The sequence below is a fragment of the Eschrichtius robustus genome, chromosome 6, assembly GCF_028021215.1.
Source record: "Eschrichtius robustus isolate mEscRob2 chromosome 6, mEscRob2.pri, whole genome shotgun sequence".
Lineage (NCBI taxonomy): Eukaryota > Metazoa > Chordata > Mammalia > Artiodactyla > Eschrichtiidae > Eschrichtius > Eschrichtius robustus.
In genome coordinates this window covers 138,986,523-139,012,350 of record NC_090829.1, presented here as the reverse complement: position 1 = coordinate 139,012,350, position 25,828 = coordinate 138,986,523, and the positions used below count along the sequence as shown (strand labels likewise).

The 25,828-nt window shown below is 45.3% G+C and overlaps 1 protein-coding gene across 2 annotated transcripts in view; it reads left to right on the top strand.

Annotated features, from left to right (window-relative positions):
* Positions 1–25,828, top strand: part of HLCS (holocarboxylase synthetase) — a 193,046-nt gene that overhangs the window by 9,416 nt on the left and 157,802 nt on the right. For both annotated transcript variants that reach the window (XM_068547048.1, XM_068547049.1), the window contains exons 3-5: positions 9,128–9,290; positions 10,881–11,827; positions 16,455–16,637. In XM_068547048.1, coding sequence (XP_068403149.1) covers positions 9,128–9,290; positions 10,881–11,827; positions 16,455–16,637 — 1,293 coding nt within the window. The remainder of the gene's footprint in view (positions 1–9,127; positions 9,291–10,880; positions 11,828–16,454; positions 16,638–25,828) is intronic.

Sequence of the window (25,828 nt, the reverse complement as noted above, 5' to 3'; positions counted from 1 at the left end):
TAAGGAGCTCACAGTGTCAGGGAGAAGACAGCTAAGGAAAGGAACAATTAAAGTTCACTGTGAAAAGTGCTCTGGGAAAGCAAGTATGGGGGTGATGGTGAATCTATCCAGATGGGGTGGCGTCAGGAAGGATGTTCCAGGGGCGGGAAGTAATATCTGAGTTTTTAAGGAAAAAACAGGAATTACATGAAGAAGGAGGACAAGGCTTCCAGTCAGAACAGCAGATGCAGAGGCACACAGCATTTGCACCTGGAGAACTGCACACAGTTCAGTACAATTGGAGTCTAATTAACATGAGTTGGGGGATTGGCTCAGGAGAAGGCCAGAGGGGAAAGATGGGGCTGGAGTGTTACGTGGGAAATTACCTTGATGCAGTGATAGCTTTCCAGAACATTACCAGGCAGGTTATCCAGCAGTCACAGAATAGAGAGGCTCACAGAAAAAGTTAAGATGCTCAAACTGCACCGTTTATTAAATCGATTCAAAATGTACAGCAAGAAACAGACAGTGCTGGGGTCCGTTAACACTTAGATGGGGTGGCCGAGGGATGGAAGGACTGCACCCCTGAATCCTGAGCTAGGCAGTGTTCACACATCCTGCCTCTCTCTGCTGCATCTGCCTTCCCCGCCGAGGGTGTGGTTACAAGGACCAGAGTTGAGGTTAAACGGGACTCGGGATGCCTGTGGCCGGCACACACTTGCTCTGTTGGAGAGATTTGGGACATGTATGCCTGGAAGAGCTGTGCTTACTAGTGACCTGCTGAGAAGCTGTGTATTTTACCTGTATTTCTAGGCAGAATATACATGGGACCCTAATGGGTGGCTGATTTAGGGATGACATAACTGTCGATCTGGAGGTGGCATGATTTGTGTCTTACTAATATTTAAGATTTACTTGGTCCCTCCATGACTTTCTGCTTAGGAGGAATACTGTCTTTTGTTCTGTCCCTTTTATCTATGTTCAACACACATATGTTCCTTTTGTCTCCCCTATCTTTAGCATGTCTTAAAAGTTACTGACTTAATATATCTATGATCTTCATGCTGTTTGTTGTTCTTGTTTTCTATGTAGCAAAATTGAATGTTCTTTAATAGTATGGCAAATACACAGGATACACAGATTGTAAAAGTTTTCTTTGCACTAATTAGGAATTTGGACTTTATCCTACGGACAGTAGGCTAAAACTTTTTTCTTTTCTTTTTTAAAAAAATTATTATTCTTTTTTGGTTTTCTTTTCCTTTTTAAAAAAAATTTTTTTAGCAGAATTAGCAGATTTGTACATTAGAAAGATCACAATTCAGGCAGATTGGAGACTGGATCGGAGGGAGGCAAACCTGGAACAGATTGTACTCCATGTGGGAACAGAGACGAGCCTCGCAGAGTGTTGGTAATAGGAAGGGGAGATGGGGACAGATGTAGGAGCTTTTTATGAGATGATGAGGGATTTTGGGGTGGATGGTGGGTCATTCCTGGAGACAGGGAATATGGCAGGAGGGGCTGGTGGAGGGACCCCTGTAAAGTGCAGTTTTGCACATTGTTTTAGTCAGCTTTGCTGAAATAACAGATGACCTCAGAATTTCAGCGGCTTCTAACAAGAAATCTTTGTTTTTGCTCATGTCACACATAGGCTGAGCAGGTTTGCTGCTGCTGTTTCAAGCTGTGACTGCTCTAGGCTCTGCTCCACACATCTTTCCCTTGCAGGGACTAGACCAAAAGAGCATGTCCGTCTCACACAGAGTGGAGGAGTGAGAGAGCTGGCTGAAACTCAGTGTAGTAGATTTAAGATGGCTGCAAATTCCTTTCTCTTATTGAGAGGTGGAGCCTTATACCCCTCTCTTGAATCTAGGCTGACCTTAGTGATTTGTTTATCTAATAGGATGTGGTAGAAGAGACATTCTGGGGCCTCCAAGGCTAGATCATAAGAAACCTTGCAGCTTCTGCCTGGGTTCTTGGAACCCAGCTTCCATGCTGTGAGGAAGCTCAAGCTGCCCTGTGGCAAGGTTCCCATGAAGAACTGAGGCCCTCAGTGGGCAGTCCTAGTTGAGTTCCCAGCTGGCAGGCGGCTCCAGCTTGCCAGCTGTATGAGGAAGCCACCTTGGAAGTGGATCGTCCAGGCCCAGTTGAGCCATCCTAGCTGATGCCATGTGGAGCAGAGTTGAGCCATCCTTGTTAAGCTCTGCCCAAATTGAGATTTGTGAGCAAAATAAATGATGAGTGTAAGCCACTAAATTTTGGGGTGGTTTGTTACCAGCAGTGGATAACCAGAACACTTGGGATGTCTGTTAAAACTTCTCCTCCTCCTCGGGTTACCAACATCAGTGGGGCAGGGATATAAAGTGAACAACTGGGGACGCTAGTGCAGTACACTGTAGACATTGGGTCTCAGGTGCTTATGGAGCGTCTAAAGAACACACATGATAGGGACTTCGCTGGCAGTCCAGTGGTTAAGACTCTGCGCTTCCATTGCAGGGGACTTGGGTTCGATCCCTGGTCTGGGAACCAAGACCCTGTGAGCTGCGTGGCCAAAAAGAAAAAAATTAAAAAAAAAAAAAAAGAAGAAGAACACACATAATAGAAAAAGGTTATGACAACAAGGGTATTTCTATTATTTTCTGATTAGCTCTTATTTATTCAGAAAATTAGAACACCTAGACCACCCTTTTTCTTGAGTTTCTGGTCAGTTACGGTTTTGCAGAACCACCTTAAGTCTCACCTGGGTCACTTTATTATTTCAGCTCTTGCTTGCTGTGGACTTGTCATATCCCTTACACTGTCACTTGATTTTCTAACACCCTTCTCTTAAGAGCACCATGGGGCATAGTATCTTTTTAAATAATAGAGTGAAAATGAATTTTGTAGTACTCCTGTATCCTTTCTGTTTTCAAACCCAAAAGGCATTGAGAATAACTGAAAGTAAGAAATAACCTCTTCCCCTTACTCCCCTGGTTTCAGATTCTTCACATCTCTGTGTGTCTAGCCCTCCTTCATTCAATTCATTACTAGATGTTTAAAAACCTAACATTGATTTGTAAGAGGAGAAACAAGAGCCAGAAAATTAGCAGTGTCGATGCTGTGACATTGATCTTATTCAGGGTAACTGATTGTAACTTGTATTTATCTGGGTTCTCTTGAGAAACAATAGGGTGTGTGTGTGTGTGTGTGTGTGCGCACGCATGCGTGCATTATACATACATACATACATATACATATATGTGTACATATGTAGGGAGAGAGAGGGAGGAAGTGGCGGGGGAGAGAAACAGAAAGAAAGAGATTATTTTAAGGAATTGGCTCACAGGATTGTGGTGTCAAATCTGCAGGGCAGGCCGGAGGCTGGAAACTCAGGGGAGATAGATGTTGCAGCTTGAGTCTGAAGGCAGTCTAGAGGCAGAATTCCCTCTTCCCCTGGGAACCTCAGTCTTTTTCTTGTAAGGCCTTCGACTGATTAGACAAGGCTCATCCACATTACAGAGGATAATCTACACAAAGCTGACTCATTTTAAATGTGAACCACATCTAAAAAATATCTTCACAGTCACCTCTGGACTGATGTTTGGCCAAATATCCAGGTACCGTGGCCTAGCTGAGTTGGCACATAGATTAACCATCACCTGACTGGTTGTTGAGATTCCCATTGCCCGATTAGCTGCAGAACTTCAGCTCCGCACCTGCAGCAGGCAGTCTTGGAAAGGGCAATTTGTTGTAGAGAGTTTAACCCCGTGCCGTTTGTTCCTGGATCCCCTTCCTGGTGCACGTGTGTGTTGAGTTGAGTGGAGTGGACACATAGTATAGTCACTGCAGCCTCAAGTCACAAGCTTGGGTTATGGAAGGGCTTTCTGCAGGCTGCACAGGAGAAGAGGACATCCCCTTGTTTAGGGCTGACCAGGGCTTCCTTGCCTTTGATCTTGGGGAGTAAGCCTTTTGCTTGACTTCCCCTTTCTTCCTCTGTCCCTTTGTCTCCAGCTGGAAGTGCATATGGGAAGTGGTCTGTTTGCTTTAGCCACTGGGCAGATGGCAGACACCCTGGATGAGTCTCAGTGACACTGCGGCTTTGCTTTGATCGGGGCCGCAGCGCTGCTTGGAGGAGTTTGCATGGTCTGTGGCTCACGGACCACGTTCCTAGAAAAAGGAAATGCACTGAGGTGAGGAAACAGCCGGCCTAGTTGAGAAACTTGATCAGGGACGTGTGTGTATATTGTTCTCTGGCTGCTTCCTGTCCCCCTTGCTTTATCTCCTGCGTCTCTCCTGGGTGTGAGGATTTCATTGTTGGCTCCTTTTACAGGAAGTGCTTACTTTGAGGCACAGCTCCACGCCAGTGCCCGCTGCAGCAGGGTGCTACATCAACGTCTGAACAACTAAATTCTGGGCTGTATCTCCACTGGCTGAGTATTTGTCCTTATTCTCTGCCAGCGAAAGCGCTGAGAACAAAGATGCTTATAGCCTCATGCAGGAGGTTGCATTGCTCCTTTTCATGTTTCCCATTCACCCTCATCTGAAAAGTCAGCTCTTGCCAAGGCGATACTTTATCTTCTCACCCTCCTGAGCTGACATCCTTCCTGCATTCTCAAAGCTGGGAATCAACTAAATATTTGTCTGAATTGTAGACTTCAACTCTTCACCCTGGATCAAAGATGTCCTATTTGAAATGCAGAGTCCTACTGAAGCATTGGTCAGGCTGGCCCGTCCAGGTGAATTCTGCTCACTCTGGCTGGATGTCTGGGAGGAGGTGGGAGAAGTAGGTGGTAAAAGGGAGGGAAAGCTACACATAGAGCTAAAAACTCTGAGGTTTCTCTTTCTCCAAATAGGCTAGACTGATTAGTGCGTTTCGACCTTTTGACCATAAAGGCTTGCATTTATAATTTTTCCCTCGAAGACAGTGTTTCTCAACTTTAAAAATTATTGTTTGCCTAAGGAGAAAAGTTAAATTCAGTTTGAAATCTCTTTAAGGAGAGAAATGAAATACTAAGGCATAATGATTCTGTGGGGTAGTGTTGAACCTTGGAGGACTCCAGACTCTTTTCTTTTTCTTTTTAAAATTGAGATACAATTCACATACCATGAATTTCATCCTTTTAAAGTGTATAATTACAATTCAGCAGTTGTGCAGTCATCACCATCTAATTCTGGAACATTTTTATCACCCCCCCAAAAAAATGTGTACCTATTAGCAGTCACTCCCCAGTGGTCCTGTCCCTGGGAGCCACTAATCTACTTTCCAACTCTATAGATTTGTCTGATTTGAATATTTCATATAAATAGAATCATATAATATGTGACCTTTAGTTATTGGCTTCCTAGACTTAGCATAATGTATTCAAGATTCATCTACATTGTAACATGTATTAGTACTTCATTCCCTTTTATGGCTGAATAATATCCCATTGTATGGATATATACATTTTATTTATCCGTTTATCTGTTGATGGACATTTGGGGTATCTACTCTTTGGCTATTATGAATAATGCTGCTATGAACACTTGTGTACATGTTTTGTGTGTAGATGTATATTTTTAGCTCCCTTAGGTATATACCTAGGTGTGGAATTTCTGGGTCATTTGGAAACTCTGTTTAACTTTTTGAGGAACTGATGAACTCTTTTCCAAGGAGGGTGCACCCTTTTACATTTCTACCAGCCGTGTCTTAGGGTTCTGATTTCTCAACATCCTCAATATTTGTTATTGTCCTTTTTTTTTTTTTTTTTGGCCGCGCTTCATGGCATGTGGGATATGAGTTCCCTGAAAGGGACTGAACCCGATTGGCAGTGAAAGCATGGAGTCCTAACCACTGGACCATCAGGGAATTCCCTAGTGTCCATCTTTTTGATTTTAGCCATCCTAGTAGAGGATGAAGTATCTCATTGTAGTTTTTTTTTTTTTAATTTGTTTTTGGCTGCGTTGGGTCTTCGTTGCTGCACGTGGGCTTTCTCTAGTTGCGGCGAGCGGGGGCTACTCTTCGTTGCGGTGCACGGGCTTCTCATTGCGGTGGCTTCTCTTGTCGTGGAGCTTGGGCTCTAGGCACGTGGGCTTCAGTAGTTGGGGCACACGGGCTCAGTAGTTGTGGCCTGCGGGCTCTAGAGTGCAGGCTCAGTAATTGTGGCACACGGGCTTAATTGCTCCATGGCATGTGAGATCTTCCCGGACCTGGCCTTGAACTCGTGTCCCCTGCATTGGCAGGCGGATTCTTAACCATTGTGCCACCAGGGAAGTCCATTTCATTGTAGTTTTGATTTGCATTTCTCTAATGATGAATGGTGTTGAGCATCTTTTCAAGTGCTATTGCCACTTGTATATTTTCTTTGGGGAAATGTCTAGTCAGATCCTTTGCCCATTTTTAAATTGGGTATTTGTCTTTTTATTGTTGAGTTGTGGGAATTCTTTATATATTGTGGATACAAATCTCTTATCAGATACATGATTTGCAAATATTTTCTCCCATTTTGTGGGTTGTCTTTTCACTTTCTTGAAAGTGTTCTTTGAAGCACAAAATTTTTTTTTTATAAATTTAATTTATTTATTTTTGGCTGTGTTGGGTCTTTGTTGCTGTGCGTGGGCTTTGTCTAGTTGTGGCGAGCGGGGGCTACTCTTCGTTGCAGTGCACAGCCTTCTCATTGTGGTGGCTTCTCTTATTGCGGAGCACGGGCTCTAGGCACATGGACTTCAGTAGTTGTGGCTCTCGGGCTCTAGAGTGTAGGCTCAGTAGTTGTGGCACACGGGCTTAGTTGCTCTGTGGCATGTGGGATCTTCCCGGACCAGGGCTCTAACCCGTGTCCCCTGCATTGGCAGGATTCTTAACCACTGAGCCACCAGGGAAGTCCCACTCAAAAATTTTGATGAAGTCCAATTTATTTATTTTTTTCTTTCGTTGCTTGTACTTTTGGTGTCTTTCTGAGAAACCAGTGCCTGATCCAAGGTCATGACGATTTACATCTATGTTTTCTTCAAAGAGTTTTGTAGTTCTAGCTCTTATATTGAGGATTTGATCCATTTTCAGTTAATTTTGTACCTGGTAATACATGGTATGAGATAGGGGTACATATTCATTCTTTTGCATGTGGATACCTGGTTGTACCAGCACATTTGTTGAAAAGATGATTATTTCCCTTTGAGTTGTCTTGGGAACCTTGTCCAAAATCAATCGTCTACAAATGTATATGTTTATTTCTATACTCTCAGTTCTATTCCATTGATCTATATGTTTATCTTGATGCCAGTTGTACCCTGACTTTATTTATTTATTTATTTATGGACCCTGACTTTTAAATCCCAGGTTTCCTGGATAAGCAAGTACCCTCAGGGCCAATGTTCCTTGGCTTGTGGGAATTCCCCTTACCTCTGTAGGTTCAGGATTTACCCTGGCATTTGGCCCGGAAGTTCTTTATTATCTAGTCAATTCTCCAGTGCTTTTAAAATGATGTTTTCTTTATTTATCCAGCATTTACTTATTTATTTATTTATTGCTGAGTCGGGTCTTAGTTGTGACACTTGGGCTCTGTAGTTGTGGCACAGACTCAGTAGTTTCAGCACAAGGGTTTAGTTGCCCCATGACATGTGGGATCTTAGTTCCCCGACCAGAGATTGAATCTGCGTCCCCTGCATTGGAAGGCAGATTCTTAACCCCACTGGACCACCAGGGAAGTCCATATCCAGCATTTCAAAATTGTTTTCAGCAAGAGTTAGTTCTAAAAACCTAACCTAACAATATAAAAAATGGAATTCAAAAGTATATATCTCTGATCATGAAATTTGGGGCAGGACATCCCTGAGAAGATTTTGGGAAGTAGGGAAATTATTCATGGCATCTTGGAAAAGGACCATTATATTCAATATTGCTTTTAAAGCCAGATTCTAATAATAGCAACTTCCATTAATTGAACGCTTTTTCTGTCCCAAGCTTTCTACTGGGGGCATTACATAAACTCTTTAATTTCATTAACATAACAAACCTATACAATGATGGGTACTACCATTATTCCTGTTTTATGAAATGAAGAAGCTGAGACTTGAGAGGTTCTGAGACGATTAGCAGAGTTTGACCCAGACCCAGATCTAGGGCTCCAGAGCCAGGCTCCCAACCCCAAGGGGCTCCCCTTCTTGTCCCAGTCTCAAATTTTTTCATAAACACTGGAAGGCTTAAAGCAGGGGCCCCCAACCCCTGGGCCACGGACCGGTACTGGTCCATTGCCTGTTAGGAACCAGGCCACACAGCAGGAGGTGAGCGGTGGATGGGCGAGTGAAGCTTCATCTGTATTTATAGCTGCTCCCCGCCGCTCGCATTACTGCCTGAGCTCCGCCTCCTGTCAGCATTATGGTGAGTTGTATAATTATCTCATTATATATTACAGTGTAATAATAATAGAAATAAAGTGCACAATAAATGTAACGTGCTTCAGTCATCCCGAAACCATCCGCCCTACCGTGGTCCGTGGAAAAATTGTCTTCCACAAAACTGGTCCCTGGTGCCAAAAAGTTAGGGGACCGCTGGCTTAAAGGACTGAGCTTTGTCTACTCTCATTTTCCCTGTCCCCCTTGTGGTGGAAATGTGAACTGCGACAGGCCGGAGCTCTCTGGAGACGGTTGCTCTCACATTCAGGAATCAGTGGGAAGCATGTTTAAACTTCTGATTCCTGGGCTGCAACTCCAGAGAGTCTGAAGCACCAGACAGAGAGTAGTGCCCAGAAACATGAAGTTTTCATCTGCTCCCGGGGAGTTCTGTTGTAGTGGGTCTTGGACCCCACTTTGAGAAAAGCTGATCTAAGGGTGAATGAATATCTATGAATCATTGGATATTGCAGGCTTGTTCTCTCCTATTTCCTGTTAGTGAAGGGCAAGTTTATGTCTTTCCAGTATGTAGGGAATGGCCCTTTCCCCTTTTAGTCCCTTGAACAGCAGTTAAGACTTCAATTACTTTTAAATGAGAGAGTTACATCTAGTGCTTTGTAAGCCCTGTTAAGTAGAAATGAGAATGCTTGAACCAGGACATCTTTGATGTTAAAATGTACTATCCAGTAATTCATTGTTTGACTGTAATATAGTGGTGGGAGCTGAAGGGAAAAGTAAAGTATCTGGTTATTTTAGAGAAGAAAAATCTCATCCTGTCTTTCTTCCTCCTCCCTCACCCACTTCTCAGATTGTGAAGTGGTCGGATTGTTGTTTGCCGTTAGCTTGCAGACCCGGGGATCCTTATCAGTTAATCGCCAAAGCAAGTGTGGATGACTTCAGCAAGCTGGGAGTGGCGTTCCTTGAAGATAGACTCCAGGTGGCTAATGGACTGATACCCCAAAAGATCGTTTGTAAGTCATCTTAGGAAATGTTTTCATCATAGCAGGATGCCATTAGTTATGAGCTTAAGGACTGTTGTTTGGTATGACTTAAGGGCAATGCTTATTTGCAGCTTAATTCAGCCAGCAGTTTGTATAGAACCATAATAGTATAACATTCATACATGTGTCAGTTTTTTTTTTTGAGGTGCTTATCCCTGACTATATCATTAGTGCTTTTCAAATTCTTAAACAAGGATTTCCCATAATTGTGTTGTTCATGAAATGGCATGCAAATTTAGAACCCATATAATATTTATTTCACACATTCTAATACAGTATAACTGGTTTCTAGACCATAGTTCAACTGAATGGAAGGCATAGCCAGTGTTACTATGAAGTTCTAAATCTAACAGTTTTTTTTTTACTTAAAACATATATACTACATCATTTTGGGACACATCTTTTTTCAGGAAACACGCAAAATGTTCTTCCTTAATTAGGCTTAAAAGTAGGCTTTCCATGTCCATGTAAGTCTTTCTTATGTATATGTATACACATATATATTTTTAAATTAATTAATTAATTAATCAATTAATTTCACTCCCGGCGGTGTTGGGTCTTCGTTGCTGCGCATGGGCTTTCTCCAGTTGCGGAGAGCGGGGGCCACTCCCCGCTGCGGTGCGCGGGCCCCTCACTGTGGTGGTCCCCCCACCATTGCAGAGCATGGGGTTCAGGCGCGTGGGCCCCAGCGGTTGTGGCACGCAGGCTCAGTAGTTGTGGCTCGCGGGCTCTAGAGCGCAGGCTCAGTAGTTGTGGCGCATGGGCTTAGTTGCTCCGCGGCATGTGGGATCCTCCTGGACCAGGGCTCAAACCCGTGTCCCCTGCACTGACAGGCGGACTCCCAACCACTGCGCCCCCAGGGAAGCCGATGTACACATATACTTTTAAAATTTTATTTTGTAGAAGTGTAATTGACTTACAAGAAAGTCTTCATTTGTATCTTGAGCCAATGAGTGTCACCAGCTCTGGAAATTTGTGAAAGTCACTTCATTTCCCCATTGGTCATGTGCATGTGCCTAATACCATGCCAGACGTTTAGCAAGTGCTCAGTAAATGTTTTTTGAATCAGTGACTGTAAACTTATATTCCAGACCTGGGTCAAGATACTGGCAAGATCCTTCTCCCCTGTTGATCCAATGAAGCGTCCTGAGAGTGGCTTTTTCCTGGGGCGTGCGTGGATAGACTCTAGCTATGTGCCTTGTTTTTGAGTTTCATTATCATATAGGAGATTGATAGCCACAAAATTGAATCTATAAGCAAGTGGACAAAATCACCTCTCCGAATCTCACTTTCTTCACCAGTCAATAAGGGGGTGTGAGGTTTTCCGATCTGTGTGGGAAAGATGTGGACACGTGCGATTTTACTCGGGAATGTCAGGGGCACCCTCCGAGCAGGTGGGAGCAGTTACGTGGTTCCCAAGGAGGCCTCAGAGTTGGGGCGGAGGGGAATGAGGGCTGCCCTGGAATGTAGGTCGTGCAGCGCAGAGAGCGCCCTGAGGTTCTGAGCTGAGCTGCATGACAGACCAGAGGGTTGATGGATTGTCTTTTCTGTTCTCTTTAGCTGTCCACTTGCAGGACTCCGCTCTGAAGGAACTTAAGGATCAGGCCTCAGACACGCCAGCCCAGCTCCTAGAGCCCCAGCCTGAATCTTCTGTTGAGAGCAAGCCTGAGCTGGGGGCTATGGAGCACGTTGGCAGAGAGGACCACCAGGTTCTGGGTTCCGCACCCACGCAGGGGCAAGGCGGTGCCCTTGGGGGCGAGCCTGCCGGGGAGAGCGACAGAGGCGTGGGCTCCGTCGAGCGCTGTCACCTCCATCTTTCTAGCTGCCACGAGTGTTTGGAGCTTGAGAACAGCACCATCGAGTCCGTCAAGTTTGCCTCTGCAGAGAACATTCCAGATCTTCCCTACGACTACAGCAGTGGTTTGGAGGATATCGCGTATGACCTCTGCCCCAAGAGAGAACAGAGGAGGGTCAACCTCACGGGAAAGGCACCCAACATCCTTCTCTACGTGGGGTCCGACTCCCAGGACGCCCTGGGCCGGCTCCAGCAGGTCCGGTCGGCTCTGGCCGACTGCGTGGACACCAGCTGTTACACTCTGTACCACCTGCCGCTGGAAAGTGCTCTCAGGGACCCGTGGCCAGACAACTGCCTGTTGGTGGTCATTGCCGCGAGGGAGTCCGTCCCTGAGGACCTGTCCCGGAGGTTCATGGCCTATCTTTCTCAGGGAGGGAAGGTACTGGGCCTGTCGTCGCCCTTCACGCTTGCTGGCTTCCAGGTGACCAGGAAGGCCCCGCTGCAGGACACAGTGCAGAGCTTGGTTTTCTGCAAGGCGGACTGGAGCCAGGTGAGGCTCAGCGTCCTGATCAGCGGCTGCGTTTACGAGGGGGGCCCCTGGGAGCCGCTTGGCCTGGGCAAGCTCCAGGGCCACCTGGAAAACGAGGACGAGGACAGGCTGATTGTACAAGTGCCTTTCGGAACGTGCGGAGGAGAAGCTGTTCTTTGCCAGGTACGCAGGCCGGCATCCGTGTCAGGATCTTTGGGTCTCTTTGCTTGGATACGCTCTCGAAGGCTGTACTTGGAAGGGTTGGAGAGTCTGTGTGCTGGGGGGGTACTTCTGACTTTTGGCTGGGAATTTTTGCTGATGGTGAGTAGCAGGCTTTCCTGTGAATATCCTGTTTCACCAAAAGACTTGTGATGGAGGAACTAATTAATACATAATTAGTATTATGGCTAATTAAAGATTGCTCGTTAACCAAGAATTAGCCAAAACTCGTTTCTTGTCTTGATCTATACACTGGTAATACTCTTTCTAAAATCCATCAGTCCCCACTCTCTTGCCTCAAAGCACACTTTAGTTAATATAATCAAACTTATTTAATGAAGGGAATTGAGTGCCTTGGGGTGGTAATTCCAAACAGCAGTAACTATCACATTAAAATATTGTCAGGGGTTTGTGTGAAATGCTCACCAACTGCTGGGATAGTGAGTGTTGAAAACACCTTCAGATCCTCGATTCCTTTATGATTTGTCAGTCTTAAAATCTAAGTGCTGAGAACAGTTTCAAATAAGAGAATATTGAAGTGATTTAGATTTATAGCAAATTAATACATAGGTAAGAAAAAATGGAAACAGAGATAAAAGGAAAATTTTACTTCCCTTCCCATGCTAAGGGGGCTCCTTTGGTTCATCTGCTGGTTCCCCGCCCCCCCCCCCCCCCACCACATTCTTTTTCTTTTGAGCTTTTCGTTTGTTTGTTTAAGCAAATGGTAGCAGGATAGACTACTTCAGAATTCCTGATCATTTACTGCAAATCTTTTAATGCCTTTGGGCAAAAGTGTTTTTTTCCTTTTTGAATATTTACTTATTTAGCTGCTCTGGGTCTTAGTTGTGGCATGCGGGATCTAGTTCCCTGACCAGGGATTGAACCTGGGCCCCCTGAATTGGGAGTGCGGAGTCTTAACCACTGGACCACGAGGGAAGTCCCTGGGCAAAAGTTTTTGTTAGAGTTTAGATGAACACTCATCCTTAAGCATTTGATGATCTAATGATTGTTTACTTTTTGGCTGCACTGCGCGGCATGTGGGAACTTAGTTCCCTGGCCAGGGATCAAACCTGCACCCCCTGCAATGGAAGTGCGGAGTCTCAACCACTGGACCGCCAGGGAAGTCCCTGATGATCTGATGAGAAGACTAAGTAGTTGTGGATATTTTGCCCAGAATGGTACCCAGGATGAGTGTAACAGATTTTGTTTTATTATAGGGATCTTTTTATTGAGTTAGTGAATTGTTGCCTTTTTTTTTTTTTTTTGGTATGGTTTCATTTCATATGCTGTGCGTCTCTCCAGCCCTCCTAGAAATTAAGTCTCTTGGGTTTTCTGACCAAACATTCTTTAAGGGGGCATGAACATGTTTGCAGATGAACATGTACAATGCAAGCAGGTTTCATGTGGGCTGCAAACCACATGAATTAGTTTTTGGAGGCCTAATAAAGTTCCTCTTATCTTTTTGTCTGCAAATATGGTAACTATAGTAACTCAGAAAATCCACTTAAAACCCTGACTTCCTAGAGCCGCATTTCAGCTTTCAGCAGTGAATTTTACCACCCCTGTGCACAGACTTGTACTAGAAAATTGATTCGGCACTGTTGCGATCCATTTCTCTGAGTTACATAGCAAATCTGCTTGCTGCACCATTTAAATTGACCCCGTTACTGTCATAAAATTTGATACGCATGCATTGCCCCAGGATGAAAGGCAATATGATGCAGCTTCAAAAATCAGATGCAGGGGATTAGAATGTCACTTTTGATTTTAAATGACTTCCAGTCTCTGTGTGACAGGGTCACTGTTTTCTTCTCAGGCCTGTGTCACTACCATACCTTGCTGCCGAGATCAACCAATAAATATTAGCACAGGCTGGTTAGTTTCCTCTTTCCCTGTTCAATTTCATAGTCTTCATTTTTGTAATAAATGGGGCAGTGATGTAACCCAGTAAGAGGAGGACTTCAAGGACAAACCACAGCTGCTCAGTAGGTGGTGGTCTCACAGCCAGGGAGCTGACACTGAGACCTTAGGCAAGGCATTCATCGTCGTACAGAAAAAGGAAATTCTGATGGACTGTTCTGCTGATCAGATTTGCAGGGAAAGTTTAAGGCTGCGGGTTAATGCTGACGTTCGATTTATCAGATGGACCAGGAGTTTGGCATGAAGGTTGTGCAGATAGAGCCTGTGAAATGGATTTGAAATATTTTGTGTTCTTATTTAGCTTAGCACATAGCAGAAGTGGTTCTGCTTTTATAGCAGAGTTTCTCAACCATGGCACTGCTAAGATTTCGGACCAGTTCCTTCTTTGTTGTGGGGGGTAGATAGATGCCAGTAGCACCTCCCGTCCCGTCTGTGACTGGAGACATTTTTAGTTATGGCTTTGGGTCTTGTCTAAATGCCTTAATTTTAGACGAAGCCAAGTTACAGAAATGGGCCCGTCACTATGGTAACAGCATCACAGCCAGAGGACCAGGAGGGTGGCTGTGGCACGCACACGCGCTGGTGGCCGTTTTGCCAGACGGTTTGAGGTGCAGAGCCAGACGGCCTGTCTTCTCGCTGCTGTTGTAGAAGCACCTAACCTTGAAACCGACAATCGCACTTCGCCCACAATGTCGACAGCTGTGCTTTCTCTCACCTCCTGGAATCCGGAGGCCTGCTCGCAGGGGGAGCTCTCCTTTTCGTCCTCGGCATCTCTCACTTGTGACAGGGACTTCTGTAGCACCCCACCCTGGGTGTACTCGCTTAGCCCAGGGAGTACATTGGCCATTAACCACGCTCGCCCCCCTCCTTGGGCCCAGGTGGGGACAGAACTTGGTTCGTTTGATTTCTGCCACCTGTAAGAGGTAACCTCCGGACAGTCACATGCTCAGGTGAATTAAACGTGACCCGTTGCCATGCTGATCGTCCGTCCCAGCACTGGCTTTGACCCCTGGAGATGAGAGTCACACATTTTGGGTAAGAATGCACGGTAGAAGGAGACACAGTAGGATTCATATACCTTAAAGGAGTTCGCTTTTCTGCCTCCTTCCTTTTCTAGGGTTGTTTAGAGGACAGGGTCCCCTGCTGCTCGTGGCCAACAGGCTCAGTTGTGGGTGAGGCAGGCAGCCCTCAGCTGGCCCGCTGGAATGTGGGGACTCTGCCGGACAGTCCTCTGCAAACTTTTCAGATTGGCTTCAACTTTCAACAATTGGATTGTTTTAGACAGTATATCTGGGCAGTATTTTTGTTTTGGTTAAGGCTTGAGTGGGAATTGAGAGATTTTAAGTTGCCTGAAGGCTGGCACTCTACTTTTTTTAAAAAATTAATTAATTAATTAATTAATTTTTGGCTGCATTAGATCTTTGTTGCTGCACGCGGGCTTTTCTTTAGCTGTGTTGAGCAGGGGCTACTCTTCATTGTGGTGCGCGGGCTTCTCATTGTGGTGGCTTCTTTTGTCGTGGAGCACGGGCTCTAGGTGCGCGGGCTTCAGTAGTTGTGGCTCACGGGCTCTAGAGCGCAGGCTCAGTAGTTGAGGCACAAGGGCTTAGTTGCTCCGCGGCATGTGGGATCTTCCCGGACCGGGGCTCGAATCCCTGTCCCCTGCATTGGCAGGTGGATTCTTAACCACTGCACCACCAGGGAAGCCCCTAGCACTATACTTTTCATTTTATTATAATGTTCTTATAACATCAGCTGGGTGCTCTGCAGGCAGTAGAATCCCACGGCTGACCCCTGGCAAAAGCAAAATAAAATAAAACATGGTCAGATTGCCCTTCTGAGTACTGAGTATTCTGGCATCCTCCAGGCTCTAATGCCCAGTTAAAATCTCATCTCAACAGAGCCAAAAGTTCTAGTACATTCCTTCATACCAAAACACAGACCATTGATAGGAAGGTTCTAGTTTGAGTCAGCTAGAAGTTCCGGTATGTTGGGATCTTAGTTCCCCGACCAGGGATCGAACCCACGCCCCCTGCAGTGGAAGCGTGGAGTCTTAACCACTGGACTGCCAGGGAAGTCCCGGAACTACTTTAATTTTAACTGTACAACAAAGCCTGAACTAAATACATGAAATTCCAAGTCTTATCAGGTGAAGGAGGGAGGTGGGGCAGCCCTTTCTGGAGTCCGCCAAACCCCACTCCTCTATTTGTATTCCTGCAAACACTCTTAAAGCGGTGACTAAGACCACTCCCGTCCCCAGGAGTTATGACCAGTAGGTGGAATAGGAGCTTCGAGCATGACTCACTGTGCCTCCCCCACTTCAGCAGCAACTGTACTTGGGTCCTCAGCACAACCATGTTCCTAAACGTTTGTCGTATAACCGAGTTAAGTGACTTGCCCAAGGTCCCATGACTGATTAGTGATAAAATTCGAGACCTGGAAAGTTACTATCCAGGGTCATTTCCACCAGATCTTTTCAGCCACGATTTTAATGGGCTCCCTCGAATCTTTTTATTGCTTGTTGTTCCTTACCAAATATTCAGGTTCCAGGTTTATATACTGTTGATGATTAGAAGGATTCATGTTCAAGTTTTCAGAAAAAGTAGTAAAGCCACTGCTTTTCTTTATGTCGCTAAGTGCCTCTGATTTACGTCGTGGTGTCTTTTTCCCTCAGGTGCACCTGGAACTACCTCCCAGCTCTCCAGTAGTGCAAACACAAGAGGATTTTAACCTGCTCAAATCAAGCAATTTTAGAAGATACGAAGTCCTTAAGGAGATCCTGACGACGCTTGGCCTAAGCTGTGACGCAAAACATGTTCCTGCCTTAACGCCCCTTTACTTGCTGTCGGCAGCTGAGGTGAGTGTGTGCTCGGCTGGGAAGGGGCCCCCTCAGGTGCCCTTCTTCAGAACGGTGACCCTTCCCTCAGTCGTTGCCTTGCGGTGGGTTTCCATTTTGTTTTCTGTTTTGATTTTCCATTTCTATTTTGACTTCAGGTTTTGAAACCGTCTTAAAGTTATCCAAGTATAACTAATTTCTTTGGTGTTTTATGTAAGGGAGGGAGAGAAGAACACTGGAGTTTAGAGGGAGTTATGTCTTAAAGTTATGGCCCTTTCCACTTGAGGGGGGAAAAGGTCACTCTTTTATGTGTCAAGAGTGTATTTGGAAACCGCAATTTATTCAGTTGGGATTAAAAGCCTTTGTTTTGATTTGGGCCTTCCCCAGTGAATCTTTGGATGGGGAAATCACAACTTTTGTTTCTTTTGTGCTGAAGTCTGCCATCTTGTGGCAAAAGGGGCTCTGGATTTCAGTTGGTATCTTTTACTTTTGTCTAAAGGGAAAATGTCATGGAGTTGGGAATGTGTTCAGGAATTTTCCTGGCCTTTTGTCTGCGTTTGATGCCTGTGGCTGCTACCTGGTTGGGCAGGTTGCCACTTTCTCCAGGTGTGTCTTCTCAATAATCTTTTTGCTTTGCCAAGCTGTCAATTTCTTGTTGAATGTGGCAAATTATTTTGTGGGTCTATCTCTGTTTGTCTCCCCTAAATGGGGAAATTGTGAGTTTAGTGACGTAACTGTATAGTTTCAGCAAATACCTAATAGTCCAGGTGACTCTAAACACCAAACTTCCCTGCTTTGCCTGGAAAAGAACAAATTATACCCTCTATCCGAACCGTTTTAAAAGAGGAGGAATTCTCTTTTGGGTTATTCTCTGTCCCTTGGCAAACTTACTTTTCAGAAGAGACTAGAGCTATGAGTTCTCTGGGTGGGATGTGCTCACTTGGGGAAGACAGATATAGAATCTGAGAGCATTTAGGATTTGGATACCTTACAGAATTATTTTAGAACTAGATGAAATCGTATATATGGAAGTTCTGTGTAAATTGTATTATTTAAACCTTAGTGCAGGGACTTCCCTGGTGGCGCAGTGGCTAAGAATCCGCCTGCCAATGCAGGGGACACGGGTTCGAGCCCTGGTCCGGGAAGATCCCACATGCCACGAAGCAACTAAGCCCGTGCACCACAACTACTGAGCCCACGTGCCACCACTACTGAAGCCCGTGCGCCTAGAGCCCGTGCTCTGCAACAGGAGAAGCCACTGCAATGAGAAGGCCGCGCACCGCAACGAAGAGTAGCCCCCGCTCGCCGCAACTAGAGAAAGCCAGTGCGCGGCAACAAAGACCCAACACAGCCACAAACAAGCAAACAAACAAAAAAACCCATTAAACACCTTAGTGCAATTATTATTATTATGTTATTGGTGTTGTTGGGAGATTGAATAAGTTAAAAGTGTATAATGTGCCTAATAAGTGCCTGGTGCCTGGTCTAAAAAGACTAAGTAATGTTTTTTTTTTTTTCGTAAATTTATTTATCTTATTTTACTTATTTTATCTTTGGCTATGTCGGGTCTTCGTTGCTGCGCGCGGGCTTTTCTCTGGTTGCGGTGAGCGGGGGCTACTCTTCGTTGCCGTGCGTGGGCTTCTCCTTGAGGTGGCTTCTCTTGTTGCGGAGCACAGGCTCTAGGCGCACGGGCTTCAGTAGTTGTGGCAGTGGGCTCAGTAGCTGTGGCTCGCGGGCTCTAGAGCGCAGGCTCAGTAGTTGTGGCACATGGGCTTAGTTGCTCCGCGGCATGTGGGATCTTCCTGGACCAGGGCTCGAACCCGTGTCCCCTGCATTGGCAGGCAGATTCTTAACTACTGGGCCACCAGGGAAGCCCTAAGTAATGTTTTTAATTAAAAAAACTTAAAAGTATAGCAATGGATGATTTTTTTTCACAGTCATTGCGTTTTCATTGCACAGTTTTTTGAGCCAGTCTGCCCTCTTCTTTTTCTTCTTTTTTAAAAAATTTATTTGTTTATTTTATTTATTTATTTTTGGCTGCGTTGGGTCTTTGTTGCTGCAAGCAGGCTTTCTCTAGTTGCAGCGAGCGGGGGCTACTCTTCATTGCGGTGCGCAGGCTTCTCATTGCAGTGGCTTCTCTTGCTGCAGAGCACAGGCTCTAGGCACGCGGGCTTCAGTAGTTGTGGCTTGCGGGCTCTAGAGCGCAGGCTCAGTAGTTGCGGCACATAGGCTTAGTTGCTTCGTGGCATGTGGGATCTTCCCGGACCAGAGCTCGAACCCGTGTCCGCTGCATTGGCAGGCGGATTCTTAACCACTGTGCCACCAGGGAAGCCCTGCCCTCTTCTTAATGGGTGTTCTTGGGGATTAATGGTATGACTTTTGTTTGCACCTTGATCTCAGGCCTCAAAGCTCCACATCATTTATCTCTGTTTTATGTGTCGATAGAAGAAGCAGCAGCTCTGTTCTGTGATTTATTAAAAAGTATCAAAATAAAGCCAGTCCTCAGAGCTTCAACACTTAAAAGAGGACCCATTTATAGACCTCCCACCTTGGAGGGATGGGGCAGAGCCTTGAGGGTGAGGGTTTCTGGTCCCCACGGGAGGTGGCTGTCACTCTCCTAGACCCTCTCCCTCCCTCCTTTCCTAAGCGTGGAGGGCTGAGGCTGGACCTGTGAGGGGTGCCTGCCTGCTCCGAGGTCAGGGAGCGAGCTAGACCCAGGCTTGCCCCTGGCAGTGCTCCCTGACCTTTCCCGTGAGTTCTTGTGATCATGCTGGTCTTGGGACTTGGGCCTCCTGACTCTTGGACGTCGCAATGGAGAGGAAAGAGTGACCTGCTCTCTTGTTATTGTCCTGTGAGCAGAGGTTTGGAACTCTAGGCTTTTCCATCTTCTTTAGAATGGGCATAACCTGAAATACCTAAGGCTTTGTATTGTGTGTCTGTGTATGTTACAATACACAGTAGATGCTTCATATTTTTGTCCTTCTGGCTCTTTAAACTGCCTGGGGGTGGGAGGATACATTTTCTCCTATTCATTGGTAACCCCCATTCACAAACCATGGGAATGCAAAGCTTCAACAATATTAAAGCAAATATTTATTCTATATACACATACAGAAACACTCCACACAGACCCCAAGCTGACCAAGCCCTTTATTATATAAAAACTTTGGAAAAGCGTACTTTTGAGCCATGTTCACTTCTCATTTCGGGCCCTCCACTTGGTCTGGTTGATCTTAGGTATCTATCCTATGGACTACTTTCCCTCCCAACTGCTTCTCTCTGAATTCTGCTTTACTTTGGGAGCCCAAGGAACTGCGTGCGTGAATGAACGTATGATTGTTACATATGTATATCCTTATTTCTTAATGTTTATTAACTCCTCTTAGAAGACCCGGAATCTGCTGTAGAAGGAAATGCGAGAATTCAGGGTTTTAGAGGTGTGTTTTCGGAGTACAAGTGCTCTGAAGGATTATTGTGCAAGTGCAAAGGTGGCTACTCGCCAACTGTGATGGTCTTTCTGGAGGCAGCTGGGCGGGTCCTCCTCGTCCTTCTGATGCCTAGGTGGAGACATTTCGGAACACCTTCTCGTCATTGTGCTGGTGGCTGAGTGTTATAGATACGGATGACAGATTGGGAATGGAATTGGATCATACTTTCTCTTCTGAGCCTTCTTAATAGATCTCCTTGCTCCCCATGGAATTAAGTTACACGGAGAGGATCCTGGCATCCCATCACCTGTTACATACGGCCCATCTTTAGGTTCCTCACCTGCCTTTTGGATTAGATGCCTGTGCTGGCTGTTTGTTTTCTTTCTTTTTTTTTTTTCTCACATCTTTATTGGAGTATAATTGCAATGTTGTGTTAGTTTCTGCTGTATAACAAAATGAATCAGCTATACATATACATATATCCCCATATCCCCTCCCTCTTGAGTCTCCCTCCGACCCTCCCTATCCCACCCCTCTAGATGGACACAAAGCACCGAGCTGATCTCCCTGTGCTATGCGGCTGCTTCCCACTAGCCATCCATTTTACATTTGGTAGTGTGTATATGTCCATGCCACTCTCATTTCATCCCAGCTTCCCCTCCCTTCCCCCCCGCCTCGACCCCGTGCCCTCAAGTCCATTCTCTACGTCTACGTCTTTATTCCTGTCCTGCCCCTAGGTTCTTCAGAACCATTTTTTTTTTAAATTCCATATATATGCGTTAGCATATGGTATTTGTTTCTCTCTTTCTGACTTACTTCACTCTGTGTGACAGATTCTAGGTCCATCCACCTCCCTGGCTCTCTGCTTCTTGCTTCCTGTAAAATACTCCGCTCTTGGGGATCAGAGATCTCTCACCACACGGTGTCGCTGCTGAGCCAGGCTGCCTGGTGAGCAGGCAGAACTATATCCTAGAACTATAAAGTAGCTCTTCAGAGATTTGCTTTTTTTTTTCTCTCTACATCAGTTTTGCATAGTATAACTTAGTAATTTTCCATTATATCGGTGGCACTTTTTTTGGGCCTGTAGAAATTATTTCATAGTCACAGTTAATAATATTCATCTTTCATTAAACATTTACTGTGTACTAGGTACTCTTATAGGATGGACTGTGAAAGAACAAAATAAACACACTAGTTATCTAAATAGTTTTACTGCATACCAGCTGTGTTTATACAGTTTGGTGCCTGGACACTCGCTCTTTATACCAAATAGCACAGAAGATTTATGAGGCATCTATGTGCTTCCATATTACAGTGATATAAATGGAAAAAAGATAGCATGTGATCCAAGTAGAAAAAAAAACATTCACCCAAAGTACAGTCAGCCCTTGGCATTTGCTGGAGGTGTGTTTCTGAGACCTTCTTTGACACCCAGGCACCACAGTAGCATGTGATTTCGCTATAAAATCCAGTCACGTGTGACTTCATGAGTGTCACCATGCATGACACCATGGGGAAACAAGGTTCCGCTGAGGTACAGATGCTGGGTGGCCCAGCTGGACTTCTCTGACCGAGGTCTTCCCATTTAATCGAATCTCCCAGGGGCAGGATTGAAATTCAGGCCTCCACAAAATTACGATATGTTGTAAACCATAAAATACATGAGCACACATACCCCACACGCATATGTCCATAGAAAAAAGACTGGAAGGAAATACAGTATATATGGGGGGTATATTTCAACAAGCTCTGAATATCTGATTTCTTATCTATTCCACTGTGGTCTGGGTTTCCTTTGGTGAGATTCAGGCTTAAGTTTTAGCAAAATGTCAGCAGTCTATGGTGACACATCAGCCTCATTTACGAAAAGGAGATACTAAAACAGTGACAGTGTTTTTTTCCTAAGCTCTTTTACAAATTCATGTTTTATGTATTTTTTTTTTTATGACATGAGCTCTCTGAGAAATGTACCTCATCCCTGCAGTTTTCTTCTAAGTGTATTCATCTGGGAGCAAACTGCAGTCACTCTCACAGGAGTCCCCTTTGATGTCAGGAGGCATCTCTTTAAACCTTCTGATGCCGTGGACAGGTCCATCTGTCTCGTCAAAAGTTGGATGCTAAGTGCATAACTTACACAAGGAAGTGTAACCTTTGTTGATTTGCCTAGCCATAAAATCTTGTTGCTATTTTGTAGCAACAAAATAGCATTAAATCTTGTAGACTTAATGGTGATTTTATTAAATTTTAAAAATTTCTTTGTATTTTCCAAATACTCTGTTATGAACATGTACTAATTTTATAATGAGCAAAACCAATTATTAAAAATTAGAAAACAAATTACTGTACGTCATTGGACTTTGAAGGCATCCCATAAATGATCAAAACTTGAATGTTAAAAGGCAAGGACCCTCTTGTAGATATTGATATTTTATTTAGTATTTGACACCTATATTAATTATTTTAAAAGGGTTGGCTTTGTTAGTAAATGGCTTTACTCTGGCTACGACTATTAGGTTTACTTTTGAGCCCTCAGGTCGGCATGTGTGCGTCTCAGGGCCTCAGCCGTCCATTCGCTCCCGTGGCTGGAAGGTGGCTACTGGTGGTTGTTCCTAATTCTAGCATCCCCACCCCTGCTTGGATGTAGCACTTTCTTGACTATCGAACTATTTTGAACCGTTTGTCAAAGGAGACCATGTATCTATGCTGACATCTCCGGGGTGAGCGCTTTCAAACAGATGACTTCCTTTCCGGAGGTGTGACTAGAGCCAGAGACTCAAGAGCCACTCCGGGGCCCCAGGGTCTGTGGAGTGGGATTGCTGGGCGGCCACTACTCCCTCCCATCATCGGTGGTGACTGTAAGTTAGCAAGGATACACCTTTCCTGTGGGGGACACCAGCGTGTTTGTGAGCGACGCTGATTTTATGGAAAAAACACAGTTCTTTCCCTGGCAGAACCTAAAGTCCAGTTGGTCCAGAAACTCACCCTCTTGTTTCCGTTTCTCTGGGCTCTGTTGCTGTTTTTATCTCAGCCAGGGAAATGGCAGAAAGAAGGAGGCTGGGCAGTGGAGTCACAGGCGTTTGTGCCGAGAGGGGCAGCTGGTTGATTTGGACAGGCTGGGACAGAGCCGAGGTCCCCCTCCGCCCCACCCGCTGCCAGCTGGTCCCTTTCCACCCCCCGGAGCAGGAGGGGGGGGGGAGCAGGAGGAGGGGCCGCTGTGCACAGCCCTCCACTGAGGTCGGCAGCGGGGAGGACTTGGCCTGCCCTCTTATCCTGGGGTATCGTCGCTTGGGTCTGGGGAACACGGGGTTCTTTCTGAAGCAGTAAAGCTGGGATTCTTTTGGGCGTTCCTCACAGCTCGTAGCTAGTGGCATGGAGGAGACCTGAGCATCCGAAGCCAGCAGGACATAGGCAGGAATCCTGCCAGAGGGTGTGCGGTTCCTTTGCCTCGAGGTCAAGATGGAACCATAATAAGAAGTGACAACTGGGTTTGTTATTAAAGAAACTGGGCAGAAATCACCATGTTGTGTGTGTGTGTGACTTTGGTGGTGTGGAACTGTGGGGCGGATTGTGTATGCTTAAAAACAAAACGTGGTGCAACATTTCATTTTGATTCAACCCCAAATTATTTGTTGTGAAACTTTTCCCTCCCTGCCCAAACAGTTTTTTTGTTTGTTTGTTTGTTTCCAGGGAGGATTTTTTTTGAAATTTATTTTATTTGTTTTTTTTTTATATAGCAGGTTCTTATTAGAAAGCGGGGGGCGGGTGGTGGTGGGATGAACTGGGAGATTGGGATTGACATGTATACACTAATATGTATAAAATAACTAACCAAACAGGTATTATTGATAAGGATAGTTTTGATATTTGCAAATGTGTCGAAAACTGTATTGTCCCTTCCACCTAGGGAATTACTTTTTTGATGTTGGTTGCTTTATGAAGAAACTCAGACGAAGTCATACCGCATGATACTTACCCCTCCTTCTCTAGCCGACCGCTTCATTTAGCAAACATCCGAGCGCCTGCTAAGTGTGAGACCTTGCTGTGGAAGTTTCTGGAAAACAAGAGACGATTTCTCATCTTGCTCACACGCTTTATAGTTAACCAAGGGGCTTCCCAGGTGTCAGGATCTCATCTGAATCTCAAGTGGTCCTGCCAGTGGGGGGAGGGTAGGGAGGGGGTCCTTGCCCCTCAGAGGAGCAAACTGGATTGTGTAGCAGTGAAGGGTCTCATGTATTTTTCTGAGTTAATTAGACTTCTCCAATTAAGAAAAAAAATCTTTGCTTTCCTTTGTTTTAGCATAGTTATTTGGCACGGAATCTTCCCTCCCTCCCCCTTTTATCCTAGTTCTGAAACTTGAATGTACAGCGAGGCGGAAACTCCTAGTGTTCCTCTAGAATACAGCTTAAAAAATAGTTTTTAGAGATCCAAATTAGAGAGAAACCCAGAATTCCAGGTGTGCCCTGAATAGCTTTTGACTTGTGGCTGACATGGCGTCGGGGGCGGCTGTTTTATGATACGGCACCAGCTAAAGGGCAGATGGCAGATTAAAGCAAACATTTAAAAGCTTTTATAGCTATGAAGGCTTTTAAGGGTCTTTCATATACCTCTTCCTCTCCTTTCTTTCTTCCTTTGCCCTTCACCTAAACCAGAAATTTTTGCTTCATTTTAACCGACTTCCTGTTATCAAACATAATACCTATGGCAAAGGTGACATGATGAGTTTGATGTTGAAATGCAAAAAGAAATAATACTTGGGATGTTTTCCTTTGCCGCCTTCATTTTATTCTGTGTTTTTTTTTTTTTTTTTGTGGGTGGGGAGAGGCTTTTCAGCTACTGTACGTGCTGTATTTTTACTTGAATCTTGGTTGCACGAGAAAGTTTCAAAGTGGCTCTGGGGTGAATGCTTCTGGCTACAATCAAGGCAGAGACTGATAATGCACGGGGGGGAAATGCAGACAGATACAACTCTGGTTGCTCTCTGCTTTTAATTGGTGTTGTCACGGTTTGGGTTTTCTCTGTGTTGCAGCTCTTGCTGGCTGACCTGGGGAGGGGGTACTGCCTTGGAGGGAGCACCTTCTCTGCAGTTTCCTTCTGGGGACAGGAAGTACCCTGTTGAGAGAGGGTGGTTTTATTTCCTCAGACTATTTATATCCACTGCTTATGCAGTCACAGATTTGTGGATGGGAAACAGGCTCTTTTGGAATAAAAAATCCTCCCGGACCAAATGCTTTTTGTCTTCTATACCAGCTCCCTAATAGCTGCCATGTGTGAGGGGGTATGGATTATGGCGTTACCTCCTGGGGAAGTCGATTGAAGCTGTCTCTAGGAAGGCTGGCAACATTCTTTAGAACAGATTTTGGTCTCCCAGGTCTAAAAAATACATCCCAGGGAATAAGCCCACACTGGTACCGGGTTTGGGGGCACAATCAAAGGCCCCTTGTGATCAGGTTCGGAGCCAAGGCCAGGACGAAATGGGCACGGTGGCGAGGCGGCCCGGGGTCACAGCAGAGCCATCGGTTCGTGGCTCTCCCGGCTGCCGAGCTGGCAGTCAGTGCAGGAATGTGGGGTTCTGAGGCCTGAATCCTGTTTGATAAGTGTTCTAGTTCAGTTTTCTGGGATGTGAATTATGGCCGGGGAACTCGTTTTGTTTCCGTTCATGCTAATAATCTGAGAATGTTGCTCCGAGGGTTGTGCAGTCTTGAGAAAATGTTTATAGTATTTCAGGATTTCAAAACTGACACGCAGTTTGTGGACCCAAATGGTGTTTAATCCTCCGTCTCCCAT